Raw genomic sequence first — 18,855 nt, forward strand, 5'->3', positions numbered from 1 at the left:
CACTGTATTGAATTTCAAAATTACCCCCACACACCAGTGGGCAAGACCAAGATCCCAAATAGCTGCAAAGCTTGAAAGAGTGGGAAGAGAAATCTGTCAAGCTGTTCTGAACACTAGTATCTGAAAGGTATCAATGAGCTTAACACATGAAAACAGAAACCTGGGAAACTGCAAAATACTACTCCATATGAATGCTGGCAAGGTGGTAACCAACAAACACATGGAAGGAGGATGGAGTTACAATATGGCACCACAACACAGATATTTACGGGTGCAGATATTAGAGGAAGAAAATTAAGAGGAATTACAGTGCTTATCAGTTAGCTCTGACTTTTAACCAGTGTTGCTTATCAGGGTGCTCCTCTAGCTGGGAGGATTTATTCTGCTTTTTACAGCAGAGTAGTGGACATTAAAACAATACGTAGGCAAACAAAATACAGTGTGCATAAGCAATGCTGAACATACAAAAATACAATATAAAAAGTATTCAATAGAGTTCTAGATAAGAATGGAACACGAGCTAACAAATAAGACATCTATAACTGCAACTCTTCTAGATATCATCTAGAGCTACCTAAACCTGTACTACATTCAGGCCTTTGAGCTAGAAAATACTTGCCTTTTGATAGTCTACTCAGAGGGATTCAAAGTCACCTTGGTCAAAGCAGAAGCCTGACTTAATTAGAAAGTAGCCCAGCACCTGCTCTTAGTGAACTTCCAGGCTGTTGTGGAAGTGCTGTGGAATATGAAAGCATTCTCATAATTCATGGACACATAACCAACAGCCATTTCTACAGCCCACACTCTGGACAAGATTCAGATATCAATATGACACAAATCAAATCCAAAATCTTGCATCTTTAGAGAAGGAAGATTAAAAAAGTTGTTTGAAATGAGCTCCAAATGAGAAGGTCTAAGTCGAAGGCTTCTAGCTGCACTGAGTTGTCATTTCAGAAGAAAAATTACTTATTTTTACACTGCTGACTGCAAATACATATCATAGCTTGAAAAAAAGATCCAGTGGCCCAGCTGCCAATACCAAACTGAAATCTTGCAGAGAGGAAGCCTTAGCTTTTACAAAGTGTAAGGCTGAATGAAACTCAACAGACTCATTCACCTGAAGCCAAGAAGTGGAGCCACTTATGGAGCCAGGGAAGAAAGTATATAAAACGCTGGATACGCCTAAGAAAATTAAGGTATTGGGTGCAACTTAATTCTATCATTTCCATTTTCTTTAAAACTGATTTCACAATTTCAATGCTGGGAGTTGCATGTGTATATTTTTTTACTGTACAGTTTTTAACAAACCAATGAAACAAATCTCATTGCGTGGCACTAAACTCAGGTCCACATAACAGCTTTGCCTCTGAAATGCACTGGATTTTTCTTCCTTCCATTTGCGTTTTACTTGATAGCAAGAGTATCATGTCCAAAGCATAGGAATAACTCTGTGAAATTACCAATGAATTCTGGAGACATTTGTTGGTAGCAAAAGAATGTTGCATGAAGGGATCTTCATTTCATTTATGGATAGTGAGAATAGAATCTTTAAAAAATAAATCCTGTAATTTCTCATCCTTACTCCAAGAGCCTGGATGTTTCCTTCCAACGCTGTGCCACTACAGCCCTGCTGTTATCTCCAAAAATCCTTCTCCTACTGAAGTACAAGATTTCACACTTCCCAGGTTTAAGCTGGTAAAAATTATCTCTCTTCATACCTTCTCAAGAGTCTCCTTGTCAGGCAGCTCCTTGTCACCCCACATCTGGTTTTTTTTGTTGTTTTTACTTCTCCTCACCATCTGAGAGCATAAATCCTTGCCCAGTTCCCACCCAAAACCAACACTCTTCTCACAATTTCACTTTAAGGCTCTTTATCCAAGTCCACTCTCCTGCAGTCTTCCAATCAATCTTCCCAACCCCAGCACAGCATTAACTGCCCAGATCCATAGCTGCTCTTTAGCACATTGTTGACAGCTATGAACCCTACAGCTGTGCAAGGATACACAATAGCAAAATTATGGGAGGAAAAACGATGCAGAGGAAAATTCAGAAACAGATGAGCTGCAGGGTGCAACATTGTGGCAAGTGCTTGCTACATGACATGTGGTGGCAAAAAATTATGACCCGAATTACTGACTACAAACAGAACCAGGCCCACACTCCGTGGATGCCAGCAGAAGGTATGTATGACGGGGATAGCAAATGCAGCCATTCCTACATCAATACAGATATGCACAGAAACACTTGCAGGCACATAGATACGGCTAAGGGTTATACAGAGATGTGTATCTTCTTAGACAGATACAAAGATAAGAGTGACAAGTAGATGCATCGGATGCTTCACAGAAATCCATAAGGCTCAGTCTGAAACATGCAGATTGTTTCCTGCACACCTCAAGGTTGCACACAGGCACAGTTAGGGTCTCTAGTTTGCAGCAAAATGGAAGCGCTAGAAACAAACCTTTGGATTTCCAGCAGAGCCTTCTGCTTTACTCTTCATTTCTATGACCCACTGGGATATGAGGATGTGCAAGCAACCATCATGGCCATGGGGTTAAACATGCTCCCACTGTTGCCAGATGAAGAACTGTTTGCACACCTGGTGGGTTAATACAATGATTACTCTTCAAACCACTAGCCTACGGAATGGAACTGCACACTGCTTATCGTGTAAGATCATGCTAAACATGAACCAAGAAGAACAGGAGGGTAACCAGCTCAGTTATGCCAACTTTTCTCCTAATTTGGAAAGCAGCACCAGTTCATTAGGCAGTTAAGTATGACTTTGGGGCCACTGACACCAGGGATCACCACTTAACAAAACCATGTGAGTTATTTCTGCATGAAAGGATGCACCTGGCACTAGGGGTTTTGGCACAGTGTTTGGAGTCAAGGAAGCAGCCTGTAAGGTACTTTTGAAAACAACTGGACAATGTGAGTAATGGATGATCTGGATGCTTGAGAGCAGTGGTAGCTGCAGTGCTTTTAATCCAAGAAGCACAAAAACTGACACTGGGACAAAAGATTACAATATACATATGCCACATGGTAATAGCTGTTTTTGAGTAGAAAGGACATCACCAGCAGAATGCTGGAACACCAAGTTTTCCTACTGGAGCAGGACAACGTCAAACTTATGGCAACTACCACTTTGAACCCAGACATGTTTCTCCAAGCTTCAGAAGAAGCCCAGATACCTGTCATGACTGCCTAGTAACCACCCAACAAGTGTATTCTAGGAGACCAGATCTCAAGAGTAATCCCATCCAGGACCCGGAACTGGAGCTATATACCGATGGGAGGAGCATGGTACCAAGTGGAATATGGACTTTTGGTAATGCCAGGTCACCAGGGTTCCCACAACTACCTGACACCCTCCCGGTGGGGTGGGCATGGGCCCTCTAGAATGACAGCCCATACCAGCTGCAGATTTCTTACCAGCGAGGTCCAACGTCCTGTCCACAAAGATGACAGAGGCCTTGTTGGTGGCTGTCCTCCTCCTGTTTCTGGCTGGGGTGTAGCTTGCCAACTCAGCGGCAACGACCCTGCTGAAGGTCCCCACAGCGAAGCTCTCCTCCCGCAGGCCCAGGACGGTGAAGAGAGAGTCGAGGTCGCCCACCAGGGACCGCACCGCCGCCCGCAGCCCGGCGGGCAGCGCACCCAGCCCGACCTCTGCGGGGCCGGGGCCGCCGGGGCCGGGCAGCGGCGGGAGGAGCGCTGCCAGGGCGGGCAGCAGGCAGAGCTCCGCCGAGATGGGCGCCAGGAGCGGCGGGCCCCGCAGCACCACCTCGGCGCAGCCGCCCTCGCCCATCCACCGCCGCAAGGTCTCCTCCAGCTCGGCCGCCCCGCCGCCCTCCGCCTCGTCGCCGCACACCAGCACGCAGTGCCGCACGGCGCCCTGCTCCAGCACGCCGCGCACCGCGGTCGCCGCGCCGCCCCGCAGCGTCCCGCTCACCACCAACACGACGCGGGCCACCCCCGCCGGCACCGCCGCCTCGGCGGACAGTGCGCTGACAGCCAGCGCCCCGGCCGCCAGCAGCTCGCCCGCCCCGCCGGCCCAGTGCAGCGCCTCGGCGGAGGGCGCGTCCATGAGGACGGCGGCGCGGCGCGCCCGGGCCAGCGCGGGCTCCCAGGCCCGGCGGCTCAGCTGCCGCAGCAGCTCCGGCACCGCCATGGCGGTGACAGCCACAACACTCCACACGTGCCCGGCGCGCCGCCGGCGCCGCGCGATGACGTGTCGGGCGCGGGCTGGCTGCGGGCGGGAGAGGCGGGGCGCTCGTGGGGCCCGGGAGAGCTGCGGCTGCCGGGGGCTCGCGGCTGTGGCACCGTCCCGCCACCTGCCTTGGTGACACCGCGGGAAGTGCTGCTTCCCCGGCACTTTAAATGGACAGCACCGGAGAGACGAAACTTTCCTCACTGCTCCCTGCCCTACAATCGTGTATTTCTTGTGTTAGTGTGAACGAATGCATTGGTGGATGTGCTCAGTAAATGCGACTTTTCTCTGTACAGTTGGACATGTATGACAAATTAGTTTAATTCCACTTCCGCCTTTAGAAGCTTTTGGTCTCGAAATCAGTTTCAAAGCTAACTAGAAAAAACCGCCATAACAAGCATCTACAGTTTCTTCTCTCCAGAGAATGGATGGCTCGCTTGCAAATCTGTGTTCTACACAGTATTCGCTTGGGCAACCTCCCCTAGTACAGAGGAAGATACCTTTTCTGACATAGCAGGATTATCAGCATTAATAAAGAGATAAAATACTTAATTAGTTCACCCTCCATCTTAACTGCTGTTCTTCAGTCTCTTACACGTTCAACTGGTTTCAGAACACTGAAAAACATGAGTAGTGAAGAATCACTAGATTTCCAGTAATTAAATCAGATCCTTTCCTTTCAGTGTTCTCTGTTCACATTCCTACCTGGATGCATTCTTCCCTATCTTTGTTCTGTTCTAGCACCAATCTGTTATTTCAACCTTAGGGCATAAGGTTCATGATGCTAGAAAAATATGTAAGTTAATACCCTTGACTATTTTGATTTGAAAAATTAATGCTAAGAAAGGATGTGGGATAGTTAACCACTGGGCCCCTGAGTTTATAAACAAGTAGAATTATCCTCCTCTCAGATTGAATTACCTCAGAGATTATGTATATCTGAGTTTTTGCTTTATGGTTGAGTGCCACAGACAAAATTTAGATAAAGTATGGCTTGCCCAGCAGTTTTAAGGGGTTCTTTACCTTTTAAAACCATTTTAAAAGGTATGGGGGGGGGGGGGAGGGAGTGGTGTTGACTTCTTCTAAAAGGTTGAGGGTTTTTTTCAGACATTATTGTGAAAGATGCTTTTTAAAGAAAACAAATAGATTTTTAGTTTATTAATACTGTATAGATTGCAACTAGTTCTGCATATGCCAGTGTAGAAAAAAATAATTACTAGCCAGAAGACAAAATGAGTTTAATCAGTTTAAAGCACAATGGTTAAGTTATGAAATAAAATTATCTACATAGTTTTTACATCTTATTTTATCCCTTGTGCAAGGTGACAACTACCTGTACTAAAGGGTTCCCATAAACTTGGTATCTTTTTGTGGGTTTCTGGAGTGTAACCCATGAGTGAAGATGGCGATGCAGCTCGCAAAGAGGCGTTCTGTCTTCAGCCTTTCAGCTACTCAAAGCCTTAGAAGAAACAGTTTTTACAGGCCACAAATGGTCAAGGTGGACTTTTACGTCACCACCAGCTCAGTGTGATTTCTCTTTAAAGGTTTCTACAAGGAAAACTGCTTGGAGGATCTGCATCAAAGTGTTTTAAGACATTTTATCTTCTTAGCCTATTCTTGGTTTCTATTTGTTGTGTTTTTCTCAAACATGGTTTTCTTTCTTCTTCCTTGTGTCTGCAGCCAAAGGAAACTATTAGAATTCTGCCGTGTCATTTAATGTCAGCCAAAACTGTGTTAAATGGCAAAGTAAACAAAACAGGAATGAAAATTCAGACACTGATATCACTAAGAGGCACTACATATACAGATTTGTCTTAGGAGAAACAAGTGACTCAAAACGGTGAAAAACACCTTTGCTGACTCCACAACTGTTTGTATAAAAAATGACATCGCAAGATGAAAACCTACCCAATTACATCACATAATTCATTACCTGTACACAATACTCAGATATTTAATTTTAGGTGAAAAAAATTTTGAGTGGGTTCGTTGTTCATGTGAACTCCAGTGAAATGTCATGCCATATGTGAAACTTTCAAATAAGCTCCCCTCACTGAGAGTTGTGTTTATGTTACCATGAAGTCCTCTAGTCTGATTTTCCCCAAATTGACCTGCTGTGAAAAACCGGGTCCCTGTTTTAGTTTTCATATATGTCCTGAAACATCACAAGCTCCATTTGTACACACAACTTGTCAAAACTTGTTTGGACAGTCGTTGGTACTTAAATTTTCCAATGAATCTTGCAGTTGCTGTCTAGCATTCACAGATGGAAAGTGAGAAAATCACCAGGAAAAATGGCTCACTACTTCCCACCGCTTTTAAAACAGATCAATTTCTTCATGAAATTCATAGAAACACTTTGAAAATAGAAACACTTTGGAATACTCACAGCACACAATGAATGTTACACTCTTATTGTAGCTAAAAATAAAATCAGGAAATTTGTGGAGGAAAGAAAAATCTATGAAGAGTTGTTAAACCTAAAATACTACGTCCAGCTGGGATAGTCCCTGAGCCGAGGGACAGTACTAGCAGAAGCAGCGCGTTTACCCCGTGGTTACGCTCCCCCGGCAGCTGCCATCAGCCGCCAGTAGATGCACGGTACCGGAGTGTACGTGTGTAGCCAAGTCCTACTTCTGGAGATAGGCAAGGATGTTCTCGAGGAGATCGCCATGCTGCCAGTGATCTCTGCTCAGCGCACGGACGGGCGTTCAGGGACGCAGGAGAGCACAAGGACCACCGAGAGCAAAGGGCAGCGAGAGGAAGGGAAGGCGGCTCTCGCAGTGCGCCTCGGGAGAGCGGCGAAAGCACAGCCGCGGTGAGTGGCAGCGCACGGACGGTGCCAGGCCGGCTCGGCGGGGAGGGCAGTCCCGGGGCCGGGCCCGGCCGGGCCGCCCCCCGCAGCCCGTGCCCGGGGCGCCGCGGGGCCGGGCCGGGCCCGCTTCCTGTGCGTGTCACTCACGCGGGGGGGAGGGGAAGCGCCGGGTGGCGGCGGCGGCGGATCCTCCGCGAGAGGCCGCGTTGGGCGTTCGCAGCCGCCCGCCCGTGCACCTCCCGGCCGCGGCCCGAGGCGCGGGGGAGCTCGGGGGCGGTGCGGTGGGGCGGCCCGGCGGCGGGAGGCGCTGCCGGGGCCGGGCCCGCGCGTCCCGCGGGAGGCGGCCATGTCTACCGGCGAGGCGGAGCGGCTGTCGGCGGACGCCGATGGGGCCGCCGGGGACGAGGAGGAGGAGTGGCTCTATGGCGGTACGGACCTTCCCCGACCCCCGTGCCCAGCCCGCCTCCCCAGCGGGCCGGCCCGGCGCCGCCGCGGCGGGGGGGCCGTGCGGGGGTGCGCAGGCCGCGGCGTGCGCCGCCTCGCCGGGCCGCTGAACAAGTTCCCCCCATCCCGCCGCCCCCGTGGCTGCGCAGCTTCCTCTCTCCTCCCGGCCAGCCCCCGGTGGCGGCGGCTTCTGGCCCCTTCCCCTCCCCGGTCTCCGCTGTCGGTGCCGCGGGCCCTTAGCCCCGGCCGCGCAGGCCGAGGCGTGCTGGGCCTCAGCGGCGAGAGCCCCGCGTGGTGTCCCTGTCCCCACAGGCACCCCTGGGGGCCCGAGCTCTCCCTGGTGCCCTCCTGCCCGAGTTCCCGGCGTTGAAGTACTGAAACAGCCTTAACCTTTTATGTATTAACTTTTTTTACAACTTTAGGGACTATATTTACGTTCGGATGGTAATGAAACATATAAACTAAACCTTGCCCATGTGGTGGACCTGTCAGTGCAGAGCACTGTGAGCACTCAGGGGTCTGCTCAAATGATTTCACAATTGAAATGTTAAGAACATGTCTCAATAGTAATCTGAAGAGTTGCCCTAACATTCTACATGTGAAGATAATCTGTCACAGTTGATATCCTGGGAATTTTATTCTTAAATAGTGTGTTTCTTTTCTCTTATGGTAGATGAAAATGAAGCAGAGAGACCAGAAGAAGAAAAATCTAGGTAAGTATCCTGACAACTGGAAGCCCTGTAGCATGGTTGCACAAAAATTGTATTCACTACATTCTTTTTTCCAGCTGCTTGAAAGTTGGTAGTAGCTGAACACGCTCTGGTGTCTTTGAAAATGTCCTTAAGATAATATGTTTGGACTTTGCTTTTCTGTGAAGTGGCTTTACCGGTGAAATTGTGTTACTTAAGTGTGAAAGTTAGTTTAACTGTATGGACAGCAATTACCCCTCACAAAATGCCAACAGGTTTGTTGGCACAATTATTTTTGTAATCATTGTGCTTTATGGTCTTAACAATGGATCAGGACTTGATTTGTTTGAGATAATTTAGCAACTGAAAAACATCCTGTGTCCCAAAGAGTTTGCAGTGTAGTTACAAAAACAGGAATACAAGGAAGCAGATGAAGATTACAAGGCAGTGTCACATACAGATCACATCTGCTTAGGTTTTCAGGGTTGGTTTGGTTTTTTTTACCAGTGAGACAGTATTTGAAAGAAATTTAGGAAAGCTATGGAAGTATTTGGAGGGAGCCTGTTTTAGTTACAAAGAGCTGTATGAGAGCACAAAGATGCTGCCTTGAAAACCTAACAAAGTTAATGGAGATTAGTAACAAGGACTGACTGGAAAAGGGAGTCAGTCACTTGTGCTGAATGAAGGAAATTCTCATAATTGGTAAAATATGGAAATTGTTGATTGTCAAGATATATTAAACAAATAAAGTGAAAGTCAATACATGAAAACATACACTGTTATTTTCTATAGATGTTTCAGTTTTTTCAATGAGAACTCTTGCATTTAGTTAGCCTTAGTGGACTGCTTGTTCATAAGCTTGCTCAGTTGCTTTTTTGAGTTCATGTCAACTTTTGACAAGCACCTATTGATAAAGCAGGAATAACCTCCACCACATGACTATATATGATACCACTGTGAAACGGCTACTAGGTGTAATTATTTGATTCCTATTATTTCTGTAGTATAAGAAACAGAGTTGTTTTCTGTCACTTTTTCCCTGTCACTTAACAGATTTTTAGACCTCCATTGCGTTCGTCTTGAATCCCATCTCTTCCAGAACAAAGAATTCTAGTCACTTACTTGCTCTTTATGTAGAAGCTATTCCATATCAGTTGATTCCCTATGTTCAGTTACCTTTTCTTGACCTGTCATCTTTGTCAGTATTACTGTTATTTAGGAAAATCACTTGCATGGAGGGCAAAATAATCTTTAGAAACAGTGTACTCCAGTTTTTGGTCAATAGTGTCTAGTTTGGCATTTGGCTGTCTCAATGCATAGTTTTGGACAAAAAGCGTAACAAATACTATCTTAGGCATCTTAGGAGTTGTGTTTGGAACTGTGAAAGTATGGGGACAGTTTACCTGTTAAAAGTTTTGGTCTCTGGCCTCTCAGTTTTGGCATTGTTTGTGTACACAAAAAAGTGGGAGGTGTTACTCAGGTTCTATAGCTAGTCTGTTGTTTTACCAGGTGATGAAGTGAAATGATCAAGCTTGAATGCTGAGTCAATAGCTGGGCTGTATTGGGTGCAACACTCATGAGTGTGTTGCCAACAGAGTATGGGATTAGAATCATTCTATTCAATAAAAATTGGCAATTGCTCACTCTGTTTCAGAAGTACCTTTTTAGTGAAAGACTACGGTTTCCCAGCTTACTCTGGTGTTTGTGGTGCAGCATCCTAACAGCTAATGGGACTGTGGAAGTTAAAATATTGCTGTGTAAGAAGCAGCAGTAGGTAGGCCCAGTGAGACAGCTCATTTGCATGGATGTCACAGTACTCATCCTTTTAGACGGACTAGTAGTTTTAAAATTTTTACAGTTCTCAGTCTGCAGTTAAAATATAATGGAATGAGTCATTGAATTGTAACTATTCCATATGGTAGAAGAAAATTTCACAATGCTGATGTGGGGATTCTGTTTCAGTGAAACATTACCTATGGGTGTTTAAATGTTTTTTCCATTATGTCTTTGATAAGTGTCAGTCTGCAGTGAAAAAATACCTAAAAAACTTATTCTCCCTTCATATGCTACAAAGTATTTCAGTTTGATTTCAAAAGAAGATGCAAGTGTAATGCCTCATTACTTCCAACTATTCTACAAACATCCAGTTAGTATGATTTATGATAGCTAAATATTGCTAATATAAAGTTATATTCGTCTAGATTTTTTTAATATGTTGGCTTTGTTTTTTAATTAATGCAGAAGACTACTGGAGCCTTGGCTTTTTGTCTGGAATGATGTAGCAAAGCTTTCTTCCATCATTTCAGGGTTGGTTTCATCATTTGCTGATACCTGTGAAATAATATATACCTAGGTTCATCTTCTTGTGTTTGTTTTTGTTTAAGTGCTCCACCCCCACCTGGAAGTGAAGAGGAAGCTGCAGAAAATGGCGTTGTGAAAACGGTAGTTTTAAATGTGTTTCTGAAATACTACTTTAATATGTTTTGATTCTGTGATTTATCGGGAATTGATTATTTGACTAGGACTTACATTTAAATGAATTGATACCTAAGTGTGTGCTCTTTTTTTTTCTATAATGTGTTTGTGATCTGCAGAAACTGTAGAAATGACTAAATTAGGACATCAAATTTCCAGCTGCAGTCCACTTTTTAAATCTAACTTACAGAAAATAAATGAACTTCATAGTAAATGGTGTTCATGAAGGTTCAGCAGCAGCTTAGGAAAATGGATGTTGTTCAAGCTGGTTGAATAGGAACAGGTGAATATTTCTGTGAGGAGGGAACTATGAAATAATTGATTATAAGTGAAGTGGGTTTTGGTTGAAAAGGTACATCGTCCAGGCAAAATTTTATTTCCTGTTTAATGCCTTTTTAATGGCATCTATGTGGGTTGCCTGGTGAGTGATGAATTTGCACTTCTCAGCCATATGGCATTGAAAGACTGTGTTCAGCTGTTATTTACAGAATATCCATACTGATCTAGACTTACCCTATCTCCCCCGCCTCAAGAATAGCCTCTTCATTGTTATGTAAATTATATTAATGTTGTGTAGCAAGGATGGACTGCACTTCTAAGGAGCTGTTGATTTTTGTCTAATTTATAGACCAGGCAACTTAATAGATGGTATAATAGACAAGGGCTAGCACTCAGCTGTGCATAGATAACTGCAGGCTGCCGGGGCAGAATCAACGTGTCTTTGATGTGTTCAGCCTCTTGCTGAAGGATTCCAATATGTGAATATGGGTGATTTGGTTGGAAAAGTTCACTTGGATTCCACAAAGTTTTTGAAGAAGTTCCTCACTAAAGGATTTTAAAAAACTATTCAGTGACAAAATGAGTCCCACATGGATAACTGACTTGGAATAGATAGAAAACGCAGGGCAGAAGTCAAGGTTCTGTTTCCACAGTGAAGAAAAGTCACCTCCAGGGAAGATTCTCTGGAATTTTGTGCTTATCTGTGCTGTTTAATATATTTACTTGGAAAAGAGCGAAGTTGTGAAATCACAAGTTTTCTGATGCTACAAATTTAATCAAGATAGTATGATCAAGGACCAACTGTGGAGAACTGACTGGTTAATACATGGTTATTGAATCCTGCATAGAAAAAGAAGAGTGATGTTCCTTGGGGGAAAAAACAGATTTAGAAATAAAATTATCTGAATTGATCATTACCACTTAGGAGGGACACATTAAATGCTACTCAGGAGTCTAAAAAGCAGTTAAACCTTGCCATGTAGCAGAAGGTGAATATAGAACAGAATGGAAGATATCATAGCATAAATTCATGGTTCAGTTGCATCCTGAATTCTGACCGCTGTTTTTTACCCTCATTTCATAAAGGCTTCGCTACAACTGGGAAAGTTGAGAGAAGAGCAGCAATAGTAATCAAGGTAGTTTTCATACATGGAATGGCTGAGTAGCCAAGAACTTCTCAGCTGGGAAGACAGGCATGTTTAGGATATGATGGAGGCTAACAAATCATATGGGAAGACTATAAATAAGAATTCATTCCTCGTAGTTTCTTCCATAAGAGGACTGGAACTTTAAAATGAAGATCATAGGATTCAGGATGAAAACAAAAGAGGTTGGATCTTCATGCAGCAAACAGTGCTGTGGAACTCCTCTCCAAAGAGTGCCACTGCTGGGAGTTATATGAGTCCAAAGGAAGTCTGGACTAGTACTTGAGAGTAAGATCCATTGAGGGTTACAAAAAAGACAAACCATAACGGGTTTAGGAAATGTCCTGAGCTGATAATAAGCAGCAGCTGAACAAATTAGGGAGGAGCATCATATGTGCTTTTTTTCTCTCCCCTGTGGTCTCTGTAAGGGGAAAAATGAACCAAAACACCAAACAAACCTGAAGCAGTGGACTAGATGAACTCTTGGTATGAACTGGCACAACTGTTTTTACCAGCAAGCTTGAGAGCTATGGGGCAGCATACAGCATGTTCTTGTATCTGATTTTTCAGTCTGTTTGCTGAAATGTCTCAGTAAGCTTTATGTAGCTTACTGATGTTAGGAACGAAATAGATTTCTCTGAAGTGCAGTGTTCATCATCAACTGGAAAAACTTACTTCAGTTACTCTGGATATATAACTGATGATGGTGAGAAGCTAGTCTTGCATATCTTTTAGTTCTTTCCTGAATGACAGGGTAAGAGTAGAACCAGTGTGTATGAGCTAGATAGAGGGAAGAAGGGTATTAGTGGAAACTCTTTTATGCTTGAGAAACTGAACTTAGTATTAAAGACACTTCTCTGTTTTGATCTAGATGTTTCAGATGCTTGTAACCTCCTAAATTTACTGTTAATACTACTCAATTTTAATGTCTAGGAAGAGGAGAGTTTTCTTCTTTCAAAGATTTGTAGAATGGATAGTTTTGTCTGGGTTGTTTTTCCATTGTGAAGGTAAGTGACTGCTTTTTTGTCTAAGCAGTGACTTTTTCTTTCGTAGAAGGTGGCAGAGGCTGAGGATGACAGTGATAGTGATAGTGATGATGATGAAGATGATGTTCAAGTCACCATAGGGGATATTAAGACAGGAGCTTCACAGTTTAGGTAAGTCATTTACAAACATTAACTGGGGAAACTTTTAAGATTATATTTAATTATTAATGCAGTCTCTTTAATACTTGCCATTTCTTTGCCATTTTTTAATATTTATATTTTTTAATTTATTTTTCATTTTTTATCTTTATTTTTGCTACATGTTTGCCATTTAATACTTGCCAAAAATGTCAAGTTGTATGCACAATTACTGTCAATGAAGCATTTTTTCAGCTCTTTAACATGTTTTTAATGATACAGCAGCTTGAAAACAAGTGAAATGAAATCAGTGGAGTACAAGGAGGAATTTTGTATGAGTTTAAATTGTGTTTTCAGATTTTGAGAAATAATTGTATTAAGTTTGTAAAGGAACGAGTTGGTTTTTATTATGGAATGGCTATGTTATATAGCATTTTTAGGGTTGTTACTGTGACAGTGACATTGTTGTTGCAAAGGATAGAGTGGCAAGAACATGAGAAGTGTTTGTCCCTCATCCTGTTTGTAGTAGATACAGTTCTAATTAGACCTCTGTAGTTTCAATCCCTAGTGATGTTCTCAAATAAGATTTTAAGGGCAGAGTTGCAAGTCTCTGGAGATTATTTCTCAAAATCATGGTTTAGGCATTTGTACTGTTTTTGCTGCTTTTATTGCCCCATATCCCTTCTGGTCTTGAAAAAGGGCTTGTTTTTCCCTGAACACTTTGGTACAGTGCTAATTTTACCCAAAATTATGAAATAATATTTTTCATTGCATGGAAGTTTTCTGAGGGAGATGGTTCACTTGTTTTTCTTGGCAATCCTATTATTTTTATGCTTACTAAAACCAGAGTTACTAGGGTGCCGTTTCTTAATAGAATTATGACAGGTCTGCAGGTAGGTCCGACTCATGTATATCATTGTGTTTTTAACTTTAGAATGCAGGTGATTTACTCCTGTTTGAAACACAGTGTTTTTAAACTTTCAGTATTTCATATCCTAAAATACTGTGCAAATCAATGTAATGTAAAAAACCCTATTCTTTCAGTTCTTTATTTTTCTGCTTTCAATAACTTGCAGTATTCTTGTGGTCTAGGCAGTGACTTCAAATTTTGTGGTACTAAAGCAAAACTAGATTTATATTCTCAGTGGATTTGCTGATGTTCTTTCCATGTATGCAGGAAACAATGAGCATATGATCCTAAATCTAATTAGAGTAGAAAGTTTTATATAGACTAGCCTGTTTTCTGAAAAACCTTTTTTTCTGGGAAAACTGGATGGAAAGTTCACAGAAGGGCAGTAATCTAAAACAAACTGAACATTGCTGTTCATTTTAACTGCAGTAGAACAAGTCTATTTTATAGGATTAAGCAATTTTTCATATAGTAGTCAACTGCGGTTTAAAAAATCCCTATAGATTTGTTTGACAAAATCATGCACAAATACAGTGTGGCAGATCAGAAGGGTAAATGTTCTGTGCCAGTTTTGTGCTGTTGTAGCACTTGGAAGAAAACTAGAACTGTGTGAAAGTGGATACTGTAAAGTATACCCTGGCTGCCTAATTACTTGCTAATCTCATGATGTTCATGGGTCATCTGTGAGGATAAGTTACCTTGCACACAAATGGTAGGGAAATCTAGCTCTTAATGTTACAAATGAACAATACTGTAATTCCTAAGATAGTTAAATCTCTTCAGTAGTTAGATTTCTGAGTGCATTTTTATGAAGAAAGCTCTCAAGTATTTTAGAAAGTGAAAAATTACTTACTTTTCTATTGGTCACAAGGATAGACGATTACTAGTACACTGAAACAGCACTTCAGTCATTTTAGAGAAGTGCTTGTATTTTCCACTTCTGTACAAATCAAATGGAATAGTTATGAAAAGAGAAAATTATCCATCTAAACCTTTCCTTTTTATTTTTTAATTTATTTTGTTTTTACTCTAATCCCCAGACTATCATCTGTATCCATATATGAACTGCATTTTTCCTTTCTCTCTCTTCTTCTGGTTCTGTCCATTCTTGTTTCTATCAAGGTCTTTATCCTTTCAACTCAGGAAGAGTGACTGGGACTTGCTTCACTACTGTATATTAGTTGGAGAAGTTGCTACTGAGCATAGAAAGGTACTCTCTCTTCCTCCTAGGCTGATCTCTTTACTTTTACAGTTACCAGCTTGGAAAGCTAGAGATTCAGGATGGTGATTGAGCCTGGGTCCAATTTGTTTCTGGATCTAGCTCTCTCTTGTTTTGTGTTTTTCTTCTGGTTTAGAAGTTTTCTTTGTCTAATTCATTTTTTTTGTTAATTTCTTAAAGTTATGGAGCAGCACCTGTGAATCTCAATATTAAGGCAGGAGGACGAGCTTATGGATCTTCTGGTAAGAAAATTTACACAGTAATATTAGTATAAAATGAAAAAAAGGTTGGATTGTTTTGGATTAAGGAAATAATTGTTACTTTTAAGACTTCTTGATAAATTTGTCTGGCTTCTTATTTCTATTCTGAGTGTAATGCTACTGATAAAATTCCATTTGGTAGAGGCAGAAGGCTCTAACTTTCTAAGTTTTCTTTGCAGGTGCAAAAGTTAAAGGACTGGATCTAGATGCACCAGGGAGTATTAATGGTGTGCCACTTCTGGAAGTAGATTTAGATTCTTTTGAAGATAAACCTTGGAGAAAGCCAGGTAATGTTTGGTTTACGTTCACTGATACGTAGGTCTTCGGTAGGTTATTTTAATAGGGATTCCTACTGACTGCATGTAGATGTCATCTTACCTATGCCTAGGAGGCACTGTACAGTATAACTTGGAAAAAGCAACTACGTTACTTGTGCCTTCCTGCTGTGCCACAGTGTGTTTGGTGTGCTGTGTTTCTTAGTACGCATCCCAATCATATATCAGGAGGAAGAGACAGGCCATTTTTTTAATACATATATATCCTGAACTTTCCTTGGAAATCTGTGTTTCTGTGGAGGTTACTGCCATTGCTCTGTGCCATGAAACACAAGATAAAGCAAAATGGAGAATAGTTCTAGCAGGTCTTAGCAGGAAGAATGGCGAAACGTAGCTGTCCATGCTGGATTGTGTTAGTGCATAGACAACCGTGAACTTTGAATAAGAGATTCGGACTTTCCACACGGACTTTCCTTGAGTCTCCTCTGTATTGTCTTGTTGGCTCGAGTGATTTGTCCAGACTTTTGTAATTATACCAGCGTTGATTGTTTTTTTAGTAGCAGTACATCTTGCTGCTGCATGTAGTTTTTTCCTAGTGTTTGAGTATTGCTTTGGTAATACAAATAGTATTTACAAAATGGAAAAAAAAGAATTATAATTATCTAGTGTTTGAACTGTTAGCTATATTAAATATATTCTGTGCATTTGAGCTACAACTGTTCTCTCTCTTACAATAAAAATACTTCCTGGCATCAAATGAACTAGGAGCCCAAACAAAATGAGAAGTCAAGTACAGAACAAGCAAAACAAAAGGGAGTGGTTCTTCACTGAACGTAAAGCAAATCTATAGATCTTATATTTATCTTATTGTAAAGATATGGGGGATTATAATATCCTGTGATATTCTCTACTCTTGGTCCCCACTTCATGATGCTAGGCAATCTATTGTTTCTGACTAAATTTTAATGGTTTTATGATCTTAGCCCTGAATTCTCTGTGTCTATTGATTAATTGTGCCTTTCAGTTGTACTTCTTTAGATCAATACCTGTTCAGTTTTGATGCTCTAAATAGAGATGTGTATATGTTTAGTGGAGAAAAGATGGACTTTGTAATGTCCTAAAAAACCTGTGCTTGTCTACTTAAAGGGGCTGATCTCTCAGATTATTTTAATTATGGCTTCAATGAAGATACCTGGAAAGCTTACTGTGAAAAACAAAAGAGAATACGAATGGGTCTTGAAATTTTGCCAGTTACCTCAACCACAAATAAAATTACGGTAAGCAGTGATTTTTTGGTACTGTACGTGGTTTTTCTCCCTGTAAAGCTGTTTGTGTGTCGTAAGCTTGTTCTGCCCAGTTCAGTGCATTTGTTAGAGTTTTCACCTGACTCCCCCTCTGAACCTTGAGTGTTACTGTGTTGCTTCACTGGCAATTGTGTGGATAGTGTGACAGACAGCTACAGCTAGATTGCATCTGTACCTTTATTGAGATTGTGGCCCATCATTTAAGAGTTGTATGGTATCTTAATGGGCAATGTGTTATTTAACTTAGGCTGAAGACAAAGCTATGGAAGTAAGACCAAGTGCAGAGATTCTCGATGGCAGATACCATCTTTTTAAGGTGAATTTTAGTAAAATCTTGTTGGTTGCTCTCGTTTTTCTTGAGTATTGCTTCCCATGCCAGCACAGACTGATAGAACAACAACTGATATGGACACAGCCATTATTTCATACTCTCATCTTACAGTGACTTTCTGTATATGTCACAAATTGTGGATTAAGAAGTGTTGCTTTGTTCGTCACTCTTCTGCAAGCATGTGAGTTAGGGGCTGGTGAACTAACAAATTTCCCAGTGAAATTGTTTTTCTTGATGGTTTATTTGTAGTTGTAGTGCATACTTTTGAGCAGATTAAAGAATTTGTGCAGATGTGGTGGGGAAGCTTTTGTAGATTATGGCGTGTTTATTTTTCCTGTGGCATTGTAGCTCTTACTGTGTTTTGTAACAGTTATCCTTGACAACTCTGATACGAAAATCAATCTTCCATGTTTTTGTGTTATCCTTCGGGGGTTAGCGGACAATAAATCAAGTTACGTCTAATAATTTTTCCCTTCAGAAATGCTGATTTTCAGAGAATAGAAAGATCTATGTGACAGCATTTATCTTAAGGATTGAACCTTTTTTTATCTTCCCAGTTTCTCATTTACTCATTTGTTTGACACTAAAGTTAAAATTATAATACAAAGGTTATTTATTTTACCTATTCTCAATATGTAGTCATTTTTGTTCTTGAACTGTTGTTGAAGTGACTTGGAACTGTTTCTTTCTTCTGTGTACTCCTGTCAATTACAGATACAGAACTGTCAATTGCAGACAGATGTTTTTGTTTTCTCTTATATGCTTTTTGAGGATATTCAGTTATTTTGATTTTATTTTAGCAAGAATAGATCAGAAGGTCTCTGGGGCTTTATGCCTTCCTCAGTTATCATTATGAAACTGCTGTGGGACAGTAGAAACAGTGGACAGTAGGAGTTAAAATTTGCAACTGACTGTAATCTCAAACTTCTTTCAAATGTTCTGAAGGAAGAAGGACAAGTAGTCCAACCCAACACTGCCCCTATTTCTAGCTCAGTATTGACTCTGGTGATCAAACTCTTGTGTTGTAAGAGTTTGTCATGTTTTACAAGGAGCTTACGTATAATTATTAATTTCACTAACTTTTTTTCCTTCTCCTCTGAAACAGTCTCATGTAATTTACATGATATTTACATGTAATTTATATTAATCTCCTGTAATACGCAAGAATGTGTCGCTGTTGTATCAAGAATGGTGAAGAACGACGCAAGTCCAGGTTCGGGTTCAATGGCCAAAAGTGGCTATATTTAATTTTATAAATCAGCTTATATAGCTTTGTTCGCAAGAGTGGCATAACATCATTGGGTGCTTGACCATCCTCCTCCCAGAGTGACTGGCGGAATGCTCTGACACCCATTTCCAAAATATTTTTCCT

General features: G+C 41.7%; 2 protein-coding genes across 7 annotated transcripts in view; one reads left to right on the top strand and one right to left on the bottom strand.

Annotated features, from left to right (window-relative positions):
- The window catches only part of SCFD2 (sec1 family domain containing 2), a 195,622-nt gene extending 191,439 nt beyond the window's left edge, over positions 1-4,183 (bottom strand). Inside the window, exon 1 of the mRNA XM_032110266.1 lies at positions 3,439-4,183. Coding sequence (XP_031966157.1) covers positions 3,439-4,174 — 736 coding nt within the window. The 5' untranslated portion in view covers positions 4,175-4,183. The remainder of the gene's footprint in view (positions 1-3,438) is intronic.
- A 3,126-nt stretch (positions 4,184-7,309) lies between these two features.
- FIP1L1 (factor interacting with PAPOLA and CPSF1) overlaps positions 7,310-18,855 on the top strand; it is a 40,133-nt gene continuing 28,587 nt past the window's right edge. Inside the window, exons 1-8 of one of the 6 annotated variants that reach the window (XM_032110272.1) lie at positions 7,310-7,456; positions 8,146-8,185; positions 10,546-10,603; positions 13,114-13,217; positions 15,494-15,555; positions 15,753-15,860; positions 16,995-17,125; positions 17,400-17,468. In XM_032110272.1, the coding sequence (XP_031966163.1) occupies positions 7,375-7,456; positions 8,146-8,185; positions 10,546-10,603; positions 13,114-13,217; positions 15,494-15,555; positions 15,753-15,860; positions 16,995-17,125; positions 17,400-17,468 (654 nt within the window). In that variant the 5' untranslated portion in view covers positions 7,310-7,374. The remainder of the gene's footprint in view (positions 7,457-8,145; positions 8,186-10,545; positions 10,604-13,113; positions 13,218-15,493; positions 15,556-15,752; positions 15,861-16,994; positions 17,126-17,399; positions 17,469-18,855) is intronic. The other 5 variants (XM_032110268.1, XM_032110267.1, XM_032110273.1 and 2 more) reach the window with 5 other exon arrangements.

Source organism: Corvus moneduloides, chromosome 5 (assembly GCF_009650955.1).
Source record: "Corvus moneduloides isolate bCorMon1 chromosome 5, bCorMon1.pri, whole genome shotgun sequence".
Classification (NCBI taxonomy): domain Eukaryota; kingdom Metazoa; phylum Chordata; class Aves; order Passeriformes; family Corvidae; genus Corvus; species Corvus moneduloides.